Source organism: Theropithecus gelada, chromosome 2 (genome assembly GCF_003255815.1).
Source record: "Theropithecus gelada isolate Dixy chromosome 2, Tgel_1.0, whole genome shotgun sequence".
In the NCBI taxonomy this organism is placed as follows: domain Eukaryota; kingdom Metazoa; phylum Chordata; class Mammalia; order Primates; family Cercopithecidae; genus Theropithecus; species Theropithecus gelada.
In genome coordinates, this window is record NC_037669.1 from 189,998,958 (window position 1) to 190,013,067 (window position 14,110).

A 14,110-nucleotide genomic window follows, 5' to 3' on the forward strand; every position below is an offset into this window, starting at 1 on the left:
GGAGACTCACATAGGGCACATTTAATTCCTCCAACAACAAGCTGCTTGTTAGAGACTCAGCTCCTAAGGTTTTCATTGGAGGTTAGTCATTTCGGCACCCTCATGTACCAAAATTATTTCATACTCCCAAAAGGAAAGCCTATGTTATAATTAAACGACATTACTTGAGTAGTGAGCCACAGTTATATAGGGAAAGGTTTATATCAGTGTAGGGAACTGTTTACCATTTAAGTTTTCAGATACAAGCCAAAGGCAGGCAGGCCTTTTTAAGGATAGTAGTCTCAGGCCTGCTATGTTAACCCTTTTCTAGGTAGCCACCATAACCTCTGCTCTGCCTTATTTTTAAGGGTAAGGCCTGCCATGGCATTAATGGTTCTGATATGGAGAAGGGGAGAAGTGAGGTAGAAACAAATTTCTGTGGCCTCCTCCCCATCTTTCTTCATTCGTTTCATTTCTTTCAACTGTGGGATAGTGAGTTTATATTTCTTCTGAGATGCAACTGAAGCTTATTTCAGTCCTTTTTGTATAAAAGATTCAGCATTAGCTTAGGTGTAACTGATTCTCATCCCATTATTAATCTGAATGGGCTTCAGTGGGTAGAAACTAACATATGTGAAAGATCTCTGTGCAAATATGCATTTTTCTGGGTACATAGTCTTTTTTTTTGTTTTGTTTTGTTTTGTTTTGTTGTCACATTTAGAAATGGATTTTTGATCCTAAAAGAGTTGAGAACCAGTGGATCCAAATAGTAAAGAAGAAGGTGGGAGGGGAGGAAGGAATAAAAGAAGACAATCCAGCTTGGTCAGAATTTAGATATTTGAAGAAAGTACGGAAAAATAATAATAGCTACCATTTATTGAGTGCTTCCTGCCTGGCACTGTGCTAAGTATCATATTGTCCCATAATCTCATCAACCTTTTGGAAAAAATTAAGTTGTTTACTTAAGGTCGCATAACTACTAGGCAGCAGAGCAGAAATTCAAACTAAGGTCTGTCTGACTTTAAAGAACTACACATCATTCCGGGTTTTTGATATGTGTGTTTTAATGATACATTTTCAATATAGTAAAATTAAATGTAGTTTTTTCAAATAGCAATGGGAAAACATTTTAAATGCTTTTGTGCAGATTTATCTATTTAACTATATACATGTATAGCATTATTTTGCTTTCTAAATTGTATATTATGCTTTTAAAACTATGTAAATTATATCTCACATTAATTTTTCCCACTTTTAAAAATAGATTCAGCAGATAATTGAAGGAAAGCTCTTCCCAATGAAAGCTTTAGGTTATTTTGCTGTTGTAACAGGAAAAGGTATGCAAAGATGGGTTATAATAACTTATTTTTAGTTTCTGTCATTTTCAAATAATACAGAGTAATTTTCTTGGTGAAAATTTGACCATCATTCTTCCCCAGGGAACAGCTCTGAAAGCATTGAAGCTATAAGAGAATATGAAGAAGAGTTTTTTCAGAATTCGAAGCTCCTAAAGTAGGTATCTTGTTAAAACATGTAAACATTTTACGGTAAGAGAGTAGCTTAAATTAAACTGTTTTCACTTAAAAGATCAGGTTTTATAACTATTAGTTTTACATCGGATTTCTAGAATTCTTCCCAAATAGTGAACTGTATCTAATAAGCAAGTCCTTAGCTACTTTTTAACAGAATTGAGAGCAGTTTATCACATGGTACAATACATAGTGGCATGCTTCCTTGGATGTGGACACCAAAAGACAACAAAGATCTCTGCCTCTTACTTTACTTTACTTATAAAGTGGTTTTAGAAAATCGACGCTTTCATTTTTAAATATGTGTACATATTTCTCTTACAATATTAGGAAAGGTTGGAGTGGGGTTGTCAAAGAAGTATCCCTAGATAGATACTGACAGGAGATAAGATAAGCAAAAAGAGCTAAAGACCAGTTGTATTACTGTATACTAAGACTTTAAATGTTGAGTTTCTGGAAATAGAAAAGTATGTTTGTTCCTAGGTTAGTATGGTAAGTCAAGATAGTTCTTGCAAACCATAATCTTACGTGCTTTGGGGAGTACACTGACAACATATAGAACTGTGCTGTCTAATGTGGTATCACTAGTTTTGTGTAGTTATTAAAATTTAAATTAGTTGGAATTAAATTAATTTCTGGAAGATGGCTTTCTTCATGTTCTTTTTAAAGGCATGGTGGCTCACGCCTGTAATCCTAGTACTTTGGGAGGCGAAGGGGGCGGATCACTTGAGGTCAGGAGTTTGAGACCAGCCTGTCCAACATGGTGAAACCCCATCTCTACTAAAAATACAAAAAAAATTAGCTAGGCGTGGTGGTGCGCACCTGTAACCCCAGCTACTCAGGAGGCTGAGGCGGGAGAATCGCTTGAACCCCGAGGGGTGGGGGACGGAGGTTTTAGTGACCCAGGATCACGCCACTGCACTCCAGCCTGTGTGACAGTGCAAAACTCCAGCTCAAAAACATAATAATAATAAAATAAAAGGTAACATTAAATTTAAATTAGTAAAAATTCAGTAAAATTAAAAATGCAGTTCCTCAGTTACACTAGCCACACATTTCAAGGGCACAATAACCCAGTGTGCCAGTAGCTACCATATTGGAATGTTTCCCTCATCACATAAATTTTATTGAATAGCGTTGGTATAAAAGGTAAGAGTGGCTGTTAGCAAGCACATTCACAGACTTGGTGGTAATATTGTTATCGTTTTTGTCATTTTAATATACTTTAGCTCTTGTTTTTTTTTTTTTTTTAATAGGACAAGCATGCTAAAGGCACACCAAGTGACTACAAGAAATTTAAGCCTTGCAGTATCAGACTGCTTTTGGAAAATGGTACGAGAGTCCGTTGAACAACAGGCAGATAGTTTCAAAGGTAGGTTGGATTTTTTTAAAGAAGCAGACAGCGTAAAACATTTTATTAGCTGGCAATCTTTGGCATCCATCCCATTCTGTACTTCTTTCCTTTAACAGTTGCTTGGTAGTTCATTTACAGTTAGACAATATCTGGAAAATAGAAGAATACAAACCTTCAGTTGTTATACAAGAACGAATTTTTCCTTTCAGAGGAAGCATCTCTAGGAACACATTTGCAGAGTTCAAACAGATGAGAACGTTTGCTAGTGCTTGGAAGTACACAATAAATTACAGAGAATTCAGATTCACCCTGTTGAGGGCAAAGAGAGCAGATGTGTTGGGAAGCAGAGCACTCTGGACTTCATTTACATGGCACCATTTCCTGAATCAATGTCATGGTACCATTTCCTGAATCACTTTCCTGCTCAATGTCTTTTATCTGAAGGGAATATGTTTGCTTTCCCTTTTCCCATATGTAAATCCTACCTGATCCTACCTATTTATCCCAGTTGTCCGTCTGCAACCTTGTATTACTTTTATTTCCATTTTACAGAAGAGAAAACAGAAGACAGAGTAACTTACCCAAATAACTTACCCAGTGGCACACAGCATAGGTAAAAGACCCGGGATTTGCCTGTTGGTGGTACAACTACTGCAAAGTCCGTTCTCTCAGCAGCTCTATGATACTAAGCTACTTCAGCTGTGTGCTAATGGATTTAACATGGAGAAACTAGAATCAGGGAGAATAGTTTTGAAAGCTGTTGCAAAAATGAAATTCTGAGACGTTGAGATCCCAGAGTACTAAGGGGTGATAGGCACACTCTCAGAAATTCACTTAATACAGAGGACATGTATTTTAACCGCTTTAACAACTGCATCTGGAAAGAAGGAGAATCATCAAACTTGAACTTTTCCTTCTTCCTCAGCAACACGTTTTAACCTTGAAACCGAGTGGAAGAACAACTATCCTCGCCTGCGAGAACTTGACCGGGTAATATTTGGATACTCATGTACTTTGTATGTATCTTAATTTAATGTTGTGTGCTGACTAAATTTATGTTGAGAGAAAAATCCGATGAGCTAAATGACTTTGGTTTTGACTATAACTACTAATTTGTAAGAATACATCTCTAGGAGCAGTTCTCTCTGACAATAATTTAAATTATTTATTATATAATATTAAAAACAGGGATTATAAGACGTCAAAACAAGTGTTGAAAATATTTTCTGAGAAGGTAATGAATATGCTTTAAAGGTTTTGTAGAATTCATGTATTCATGTAATTTAATGGGAGTTAAACATTGTTTTTCCTTGATTTTAAAATGCCCATTAGTTAATAAAACACAGCATTAATGTGTAATTACTGATATACTAAATTAATATGTATTGATGCTTTCATATAACGTGAACAAGTGTTATGTGAAAAACTGCATTCAACATTGAGAAGGTAGATATTTATGTCAGTTTCTTTGTCCTTATCTGGATAATGGCATTCCTAAAAAAAAGACACTAGAAGTGCATTTTTACTAGTCACGTGTATTTAAACCCAAATTCAGCCTAGTAGCCTGTCAAAAACCTCCTTTTGGTTATCTCTGAAAATCATGACGGGGTAAATTTACTGTCTTATGGAAATCTTACTTACTTGTATTTATATTGCCTAGAATGAACTGTTTGAAAAAGCTAAAAATGAAATCCTTGATGAAGTTATCAGTCTGAGCCAGGTTACACCAAAACATTGGTAAGTATTTGATATTAATCTCTTTTCTGAAAGACTTTACTGGCCGGGCGCGGTGGCTCAAGCCTGGAATCCCAGCACTTTGGGAGGCCGAGACGGGCAGATCATGAGGTCAGGAGTTTGAGACCATCCTGGTTAACATGGTGAAACCCTGTCTCTACTAAAAAATACAAAAAAGTAGCCGGGCGAGGTGGCAGGCGCCTGTAGTCCCAGCTACTCGGGAGGCTGAGGCAGGAGAATGGCGTGAATCCAGGAGGCGGAGCTTGCAGTGAGCTGAGATCCGGCCACTGCACTCCAGCCTGGGCGGCAGAGCGAGACTCTGTCTCAAAAAAAAAATAAAAAAGACAGACTTTACTATATGGGTTATAATGAAATACTAAAACTTAGATTGATAAAGCAGTGATTTATTATTACCTTGGCTCTTAGGCAAAAACACAATAATTTTTTTTTAGCAATATCTACTATTGTAGTCTAACCAGTTGAATTTCTGGAAGATGGTTTTGTTTATGTTCTTTTAAAATCTTGATTCTCTTTGCCTTTTCTTTATCTTATACTTAATAAATACATAATCATAATTTCTGTAAAGTCATTTAGGCAAAAATTTCATCAAATTGTACTTTAGGTAAATATCAACCTGTCAAAATTGGTTTATAAAGGGAGATTAGTATATATTTTCAGCTTCTCCATTCTGAATAAGAACAGTTAGTGCTTTCTGTACCATGTGGTTAATATGTTATATACAAATCACATTTTGAACTTAATGCTATTAATATTTGAAATTTTTAAAAATAGCAAGTAAATGCACCCTTTTGAAAAATTTTTTATGTTAATCTTTTCTAAGGCAAGCTTACCTTCAGTTTATGTTTTATGTAAGTTTGGCCATTCCTAAATTCAGTGGAATGAGACATGGTAAAACAAGGTATTATAAATAACCTTGACATTTTTGTAGTCACATGTTAATTAACAAATTCCTCAGGCAGAAATTATCATTCTGATGAAGACTGGTATTTTTAAGAATTTATTCTTGGAGCACAACTATCCTCACTGCCATTCATTGTAAATATTTTCTGTACCTAGTCTATTGACTCAGTTAAAGGTTATCAAAAGTGAGCCTTGATAGTGGTATCTAGTCTGTACATTTAAATTCAGCATCACTAGTTTCCTCATCTCAGTGCCCTTTCTTCGTCAGTGGTGAAACCTCTTCTGTCTTCAAGTAGTCCACATTTGCCTGTTTTTAATCTCCATTCCTTCTCCAAAAAAAAGAGATCTGATTTTATCTGTTCTTGTTGATTAATCAAATATTATTATGACACAACTTATGTTTATTTGTATCTTAGCCCAGTTCCATGGCTTTGTGTCAGTCAGCTTTGAAGTTACAAAGAGATACATAGGTTTACAGATTGAATATAATACTAGTTGCCTTGCTAGATTGTATGAGGGTATTTAATGTATATAAAAGTGATATATAAACTATAACAACTAATAATGCTGTTTATGGGGAGAAAATGTGGTCCTTCTATAAATTAATTTTTGGTATCATCAAATGGAAAGGTTAGTTTTGTTTGGACAGAGCAACCCTGAACTCAAAGTATTTCTTCACTAAAGTGAGCCTTGAAAATAAATGTAATTTATTTAATACAAAGGTAACTGAAGAGAATTGCCAAGGGACAATGAACGCATACCACCAGATTGCCCATTGAAAAGGCAAGGGTCAGAACTAGGACATCTGGCTGCTAGAGATTTATTTGCGTAAGCTGCTGGATCATATATGATTCTCTGTTTTTTCAGACTGTAGAGGCTGAAAAAATGTTATGCTAACACAAATATAAATCAGAATAGCAGGTCCAAGCCTTAGCTGTTCATGCCACATTGAATTCAAGTGCATTACACCCCAAATATTTTCCAAATATTTTATTATTGTGACATAGTTGATGTTGTCTTGAAGTTTCTGTTGGTATGTTTTTGTTGAATAATGCCTATGTGATATTTTAGGACAATGCCTAAAATGCTTATAATTATTTAAGTCATAAGACTGTTTAATCTATATTTAGTTATCTGGAAACAGTGTTAAAAGCATTTTATGTCCTAACATGACAGTTTGTTATTTATTTGTAGACATTCCGCTGTCCTTTGGTTAAGTTTTAGGAAGGTTATTAGGGGTATAGATTTGACATATAATACATTATAGTTGGAAATAGGCTCTCAGCATTTTTACGCCGTGCCTGGTTTTCAAGAATGAATCACTGACATTCAGCAGGAGGTATTGATATATCATTAACATCATGTGACCATCAATGTAGATATATCTTTTCTAGAAGGATAGCTAGCTAGCTTCACAGAAATACATTTTTTCAAAAAATGCTAGTATGGTACGTTTTTAGAAATTCTCGGACTTCAGAAATCAAAGATTTGCAATGTCATAATTTGAGGTTTAAAACATGAATAAGTGTTAAGGCAGAGGCAGGAATATGGTAAGGGCCAGGAGATGAGAACAAGAAAGGCGACACAGGTAGCTGTGTACTGTGGCTTTAACATAAATGGGGGTAAGAGGCAGGAGATAAAACAGTTGATGTAAGCAAAATATGAAGTTTATTAGCCATATTCAGAAGCTTAGTATGTATTCCGGAAGCAGTGGGGGGAGGGTGGTCACTGAAGAGAATTAGGTCAGGTTTGCATTTTAGAAAGGTCTTTGTAGTAGGCAAAATGGAATACGGGTGGAGAAGACTGTAAGCAAGGAGGCAGTTGGCTGTTGCAATAATTTAGGCAAGAGGTGACTGTGGCTTAAACTTGGATAGTGAGTGGTAATACAGGTAGAGAAGAGACACTTGTGAGATACTTGAGAGGTCACGTAAAAGATAGAATTTACAGAATTTAGTGATTGTGTAGATAATGAAGAGTCTATTAAATAAAGAGTATGTTTATGTTCAGTAATTACATTGCTGGGAGTATATGCAAATAATGATATATTTGACAAAGATGAACACATAAAACCTTTCACCTTGGTTTTTTTAATAAATGTGAAGAAATGGAAAACAATTTATGTTTCCCATTTGGAATTATATAGTATTTGGTTTATATAGAGCAGATTGCTGCTCTATGGATAGAAGTAGCCTTTGAAAAGTATAGGATGTTGACATGGAAAACTAAATACAATATACTTTTAGATTTAAAAAATGGATTTATAGAACACTATGTATAATTATGAACCATTTGTGTGAATACACCCACACAAACAGTTACATAGACATAATTTTTTAAATAATAAAGCCATAAATAGTGGTTATCTTCTAAAAGGGGAACTATGGGATGCTTCTTACATTTTCTGTATTGGTTGAAATTATTATATGGAATATAATAGTCCTCTACTTTAAAATCTAAAAAAAATCCATTTAAAAAAGTATTTCTTTAATTAAAGTGGAATGTAGGTAAAGTTTCTGTAGATAAAGAAGGCAATAACACTATTACCTTTATTATATTTTGTTAATTATATTTTGTACATTAGTAGAAGTTATCCCTGGTTGATGGCAAAACCTGGAATCCAGAAGTCACCTATAATAACACAGAATATAGTCCAGGCGCGGGGCTCATGCCTGTAGTCCCAGCACTTTGGGAGGCCCCCATGGGCAGATCACTTGAGCTCAGGAGTTCAAGACCAACCTGGGCAACATGGTGAAAACCCTGTCTCTAATAAAAATACAAAAATTAGTCGGGCATGGTGGTGCACACTTGTAATCCCATCTACTTGGGTGGCTGAAACAGGAGAATCGCTTGAACCCAGGAAGTGGAAGTTGCAGTGAGCCGAGATTCGCCACTGCACTGCAGCCTGGATGACAGAGTGAGACCCTGTCTGAAAACAAAACAAAACAGAAAACATAGAATATAGGCTGGGAAAATTGTTAGATGATAGCAGCAAGCAATAAGGTAGCAGATGACATAACTAGATGGAGTAGCTTCACAGTATAAGGGTTTTTATATGAACATTGAGAACTGATGGTTCGGAAGAGAGACTGGGGTGAGGAGGACTTAGCTTCTACTTTCTAACTCTGAAGGCCTTTCAACTACTGAATAGCTTCCTCTGAGCAGAATTTGAGGATGGAGGACAGTCACGTTCCTTAAGGAAAGGTTTGGAGATAAAAAGAATAGGAAAAGAGAACGAGAGTATAAAATGGTTTGTCATGGGACCGGGTATTGGGAGCACAACAGAAATTGTTGTGATGGAGGGGAGCAGTGGGAGTCTGGAACAGAGGAGAGCCGCTTGGTGATGAAAGGCAGGAGAGGCTGGGCAAGGAGAATTGATAACAGCTGCCTCTGTGGATGTCAAAGCAGCAACCTCCCTTGAGAAAGTTGCCTTTAGCTTCTCGGGATTCGGTAGTCAGGATTTTAAAAAGGGTGTCAGGGATATGGATTCCTGGCCCAGAGACTCCAGGGAAAAATAACAGACTATATCTCTTCTTCTGAAGCAGGATGAGACAAAAGCCCTGGAGGGCAGAGGCTGGATCCTGGTCTTCAGTTCAGCTTTCAGTTATCTTCTTGAGATTGTGTTTAAAGTGGTGTCTGAAGGGGAGGCCCTGACAGGCTGCTTTTCTTCATCTTGCTCCTTACACTCTCCCACTCTCTGTCATTAACTCAGTGACTAAATTGTCTTTGTTCTTTTGGGCCCCAGTTGTATATCCTCCTGAGACTCTGTTTTCTTTACTGGTTGTAACTGAAAAGTGACCTGAAAGTTAGCAATAGGAAACCAGGATCTGTGTTCATTGATTCAGTAGACTTAATTTTACATAAAATGTTTAGTAAATAGTCTTGGAGGGTAGAAGATGTTGACTCGCCTCACCAGAGGAGTTCAGCTGGGCTTTTGGACAGTGGGATATTTCTGCTACCCTGAGATTTGTGTCTATATCCTAAAGGGTTGAGGTTACTCTTAAGAAGGATCCACCTGATAAGTAGAGTTTTTTTTTTTTTTTTAATGTATATTGTAGTATTCTATTATGGTATAAGTTTATTACCTAAATAAATATTTTCTTGAGAGTTCAAATTAAAATAGTTGTATTTTTTTATTAGTGTCACCTGTATTCTTTTAAGATGTCTTTCATGGCAGAATTTTCAACATGATTATGCATCTTTTACATTGTTACCTTAATCATGAATGACTGAAAGATTGTATCTAACAGCATTCTATAACACCTGTGATCTGATAAGTTGTCATGTTTATACCAAGAAGTTTTCCGTCTCGGACTCTCCCATAAACACATGAAGTATGTGTTAATACTAGGCAGATAAGTGTGCATGAAAAGATGCTCAAAATTATTAGTCATTAGAGAAATACAACGTAAAACCACAATGACCACTATAAACTTACGAAAATGGCTAAAATTGTAAATGACAGACTATACCAAGTGATGGCAAGGGTGGAGAGGACCTAGAACTCTCATTCTCTGCTAATGGAAATGTAAAATGCGGCAAACATTTTGGAAAAAAACATTAAACATGTAATTACCATATGATCCAAACATTCCACTCTTAGGTATTTACCTAAGAGGAATGAAAGCATGTGTGCATAAGAAGGACTTGTACTAGAATTCTCATAGCAACTTTATTTGTAATAGCCAAAAGCTGGAAACAGCCTAAGTGTCTATCTACACAAGAATGGATAAACACATTCATGCAACATAATACTACACAGAAATAAAAAGAAGTGAAATATTGCTAGATGCAGTGGCTCACACTTATAATCTCACTTTGGGAGGCCAAGGCAAGAGGATTGCTTGAGCCCAGGAGTTCAAGACCAGCATCAGCAACATAGTGAGACCCCCATCTCTACAAAATTTTAAAAAATTAGCCAGGCATAATGGCATCCTCCTGTAGTACCAGCTACTCGGGAGGATGAGGTGGGAGGATGGCTTGAGCCCAGGAGGTTGAGGCTGCAGTGAGCCCTGATTGTGCCACTGCACTCCAGCCTGGGCAACTAAGCAAGACCCTGTCTCAAAAAAAAAAAAAAAGTGAAATATTAATACATACAACAGCATGATGAACCTCAAAATAATTATGCTGAGTGGAAGAAGGCAAAAAAAGAGTATATGCCACATGATTGCATTTATATAAATTTCTAGAAAATACAAACTAATCACAGTGACAGAAAGCAGTTCCAGTGGTGACAACTTTTGAGGATGATGGATGCGTTCATTATCTTGACTGCTGCGATTTACAGGTATATACACATGTGAAAACTTCTCAAAACTTTAAATATGTACAGTTTATTGTAAGCTAATGGTACTTCAGTCAAGCTGTTTTTAAAAACAATATTATATTTAGATTTGGTGTTTTTGATACTTTTTTATTTCAGGGAGGAAATCCTTCAGCAGTCTTTGTGGGAAAGAGTGTCAACTCATGTGATTGAAAACATCTACCTTCCGGCTGCCCAGACCATGAATTCAGGAACTTTTAATACCACAGTGGATATCAAGCTTAAACAGTGGACTGATAAGCAGCTTCCTAATAAAGCAGTAGAGGTTAGGATATAATTTAATTAAATGGGTAAGAAGCATTATCTGAAGGGAGTAGAAGCTGTGAATTTTAGACTTTATTCCCATCACAGCCTCTTTCTTTCTTTCTTTCTTTCGTTTGGGTCCTTATATCTTATTTATTCTTTATTCCTCATCTCTGTGTTGGGACTAACCTTGATGTTGCTACCAGTTACTACGGTTATAAAAATTTACTAATTGTTATGGTGTTGGCCTGAGGGTATTGGTACTTCTTCCAAAGACTGTATTTAACAAGCAAATTTTGCTTGAATGCGAAATATTTGCTTGAATATTTGCTTGAATGTGAAATATTTTGAACATTTCATCTGAGCTCAGTTCTACCTAAATTATCATTTTCTTAGTTAGGATCCTGACAGAAGATTAAACTAGGAATTATTTAAAAAAAAAAAAAACTACCTTAAAGAATCTGTTTCCGCTACCATGTCTCTTGGCTTTATCACTTAATAGCTGTATGGTCCTTTGCCTAGTTGCTTAACTTTCCTATGTGTTTTTTTATCAATAAAATGGTGACAGTAATATTGCCTACCTCACAGGGTTGTTATAAGGATTAAATAAGTAATTGTATGTAAAGTACTTAGACAATGCCCAACCCATGATAACTGCTCAGGAAATGGACCTGCTGTTATTATGATCATCATCTGAATTGATCCGTCATGTACATCACCGCATAAACAGTGATTGTTGAAGCTAAGAGTCTGTGTCCCGTGCTTCTGTGTGAGGTTGCTCACAAAATTGAAGTCCATGTTAAAAGTAATTTTGTTTTTCATACCTGTCTTAAAGGCAGTGTCAGTTTCTCGTTATTCAGATGTGATTTCACCGCTTTCCTATCTTGCTCCAGTCTTGACTCCCTTACCTCTGTTCTCAATTTCTTCAAGCCCCTTTCTAAGAATTCTAGCAGCCTCCCTGCCTAAGTTGCCCATTGCTGAGCCCTGGCAGTTCTTGACACATTTACCCCTGAAGAAATTAGAGAGCGGCTGCTCCCCCTTCACTAGTTCTCATTACTGGCACTGACATTTTTTTCTGGGCCGTGTCCTGTGATAGGATATTTTCACATCCTAAGGTTCAAGCAGTGGAAGTGGTTATAAAAGCATCAATTTTTCTTTCCACTGCTGCTTTCTGTCCCTCAGCATTAGGTGTCATGGAAAGAATGTAGATCTGGTGAGAAGGTCAGGAAACATGGATCTTAATACTCGCCCCACCACTCACTCCGTATTTTTGGACAGTCACTTCTTTATGTTTAAAATGAGAGAGGGCTAAAATTCAGCATTAAAAAGCCCACTTAGTTGTAAGTAGATTTTGTTCTCCATTGATTTTGTTCTTCATTATTTTTGACACTGTGCTCTTCCTTTCACTTTTCAGATCATTAGGAGTTAGCTGTAATACAAAGCTGAATACTCTTCAGCTGTGTTTGAAAGTGTTGGCGCATTGCTTCTTATCTTTGCTTAAAGACAAAGATACGAAGATGACTGAATCATTAAGACATTTTAAACTTTTTGCAATGTGAAAGAAGCAGGCAAACTCATGTCTTAGAGGTTGAAATAAATAAGTGAACTAACTTGGGTGGCAGGCTTAGAATACATACCTTATCTTGAAGAGACAGCCCTGTTCAGCTACAGCAGGTGGTGTCATGTAGGAATATGGGTATACCCTTCTCAGTCAGTTCAAGAGAAGCTGTCAGCTCAGACTTTTAAATGAAATCTCTCAATTTTTAAATATTGGCAAGCAATTTTAAAAATGTGAACCACTATGCATGTCTAGCAAAGCATATCTGGAAGCCATATCTGTCACCAGCAACCCATGTGAGACCTCTGCATCATTGGCCTTTTAATGTAGTTTCACATATATTTTCTGATAAGCTGATTTATTTATCACATCTGGCTTGAGCTCATGTGTTATTTTTCATGTTAAACGTTAAAGTATGTAGTAATAATACACCTTTTTTCTTTCAAATAATTCTAGGTTGCTTGGGAGACCCTACAAGAAGAATTTTCCCGCTTCATGACAGAACCCAAAGGGAAAGAGCATGATGACATATTTGATAAACTTAAAGAGGCCGTTAAGGAAGAAAGTATTAAACGACACAAGTGGAATGACTTTGCGGAGGACAGCTTGGTATGTTGTTTGTCTACTGGGGTATCAGCCTCATATTTTTATATAACTTCTCAAATTGGTTCTTTTTCATAGGAGACTTTTTATATGACTAAATTACATTCTGAATTAAAAATAAGTAAAGAAACAGATTTATGATCTGTAATCTGCCCTTTAATATTTCCCTGCCCTTCTAAAATCACCTGTTGCTGTTTCTTTCTTGGCTATCACTTCAGAAAAAAGTAAAACTTTGCAGTAAACAGGCTCTGATAAACTTCTACAAATGTCATCTATTAGCCATTTTATGGGCCTGTCTGTAGATAACTGATTCTAATTTTACCCTCTGTGGTAATGAAAGGAACTAAATACATTGGTTTTCAGTGGACTTATAAAATGTTAGACTTATAAAATGTTAGACGCCTAAAATCATACCACCAGCTACCATGTATTGAAGCTCATTATGTGCCAGGAGCTCTGTAAGCATTATTTTATTTAATTCTTAACTAGTCCTATTATTGTCATTGACAGAGCTGGGATTCAAGCCCCTCTCTAATGGCAAAGCCTGGTTCCTGACACCACATGATAAATCTTTTGTTATGTAGAATGCTCTCACTACCAAAATCAAATCTGTTAAGTGCCTGCTCTGCTCAGAGAGTTACTAGAGGTGTTGTTGAATTACAGGATTGAGTGATTTTCTGGGAAAATGCAGAGCTGGCTGTGATTAGCCGGTTGTAATTATAATTTTGTTTTAAAGAAATGTTTGTCTTTATGGCCGGGCGTGGTGGGTCACGCCTGTAATCCCAGCACTTTGGGAGGCCGAGGCGGGCGGATCACCTGAGGTGGGGAGTTCGAGACCAGCCTGACCGACATGGAGAAACCCTGTCTCT

General features: G+C 36.5%; 1 protein-coding gene across 3 annotated transcripts in view; it reads left to right on the plus strand.

Moving 5' to 3' along the window:
• Window positions 1-14,110, plus strand: part of OPA1 (OPA1, mitochondrial dynamin like GTPase) — a 99,920-nt gene that overhangs the window by 46,453 nt on the left and 39,357 nt on the right. For all 3 annotated transcript variants that reach the window (XM_025376130.1, XM_025376132.1, XM_025376131.1), the window contains 7 exons: window positions 1,244-1,316; window positions 1,419-1,491; window positions 2,765-2,880; window positions 3,788-3,852; window positions 4,523-4,599; window positions 10,937-11,102; window positions 13,095-13,247. In XM_025376130.1, coding sequence (XP_025231915.1) covers window positions 1,244-1,316; window positions 1,419-1,491; window positions 2,765-2,880; window positions 3,788-3,852; window positions 4,523-4,599; window positions 10,937-11,102; window positions 13,095-13,247 — 723 coding nt within the window. The remainder of the gene's footprint in view (window positions 1-1,243; window positions 1,317-1,418; window positions 1,492-2,764; window positions 2,881-3,787; window positions 3,853-4,522; window positions 4,600-10,936; window positions 11,103-13,094; window positions 13,248-14,110) is intronic.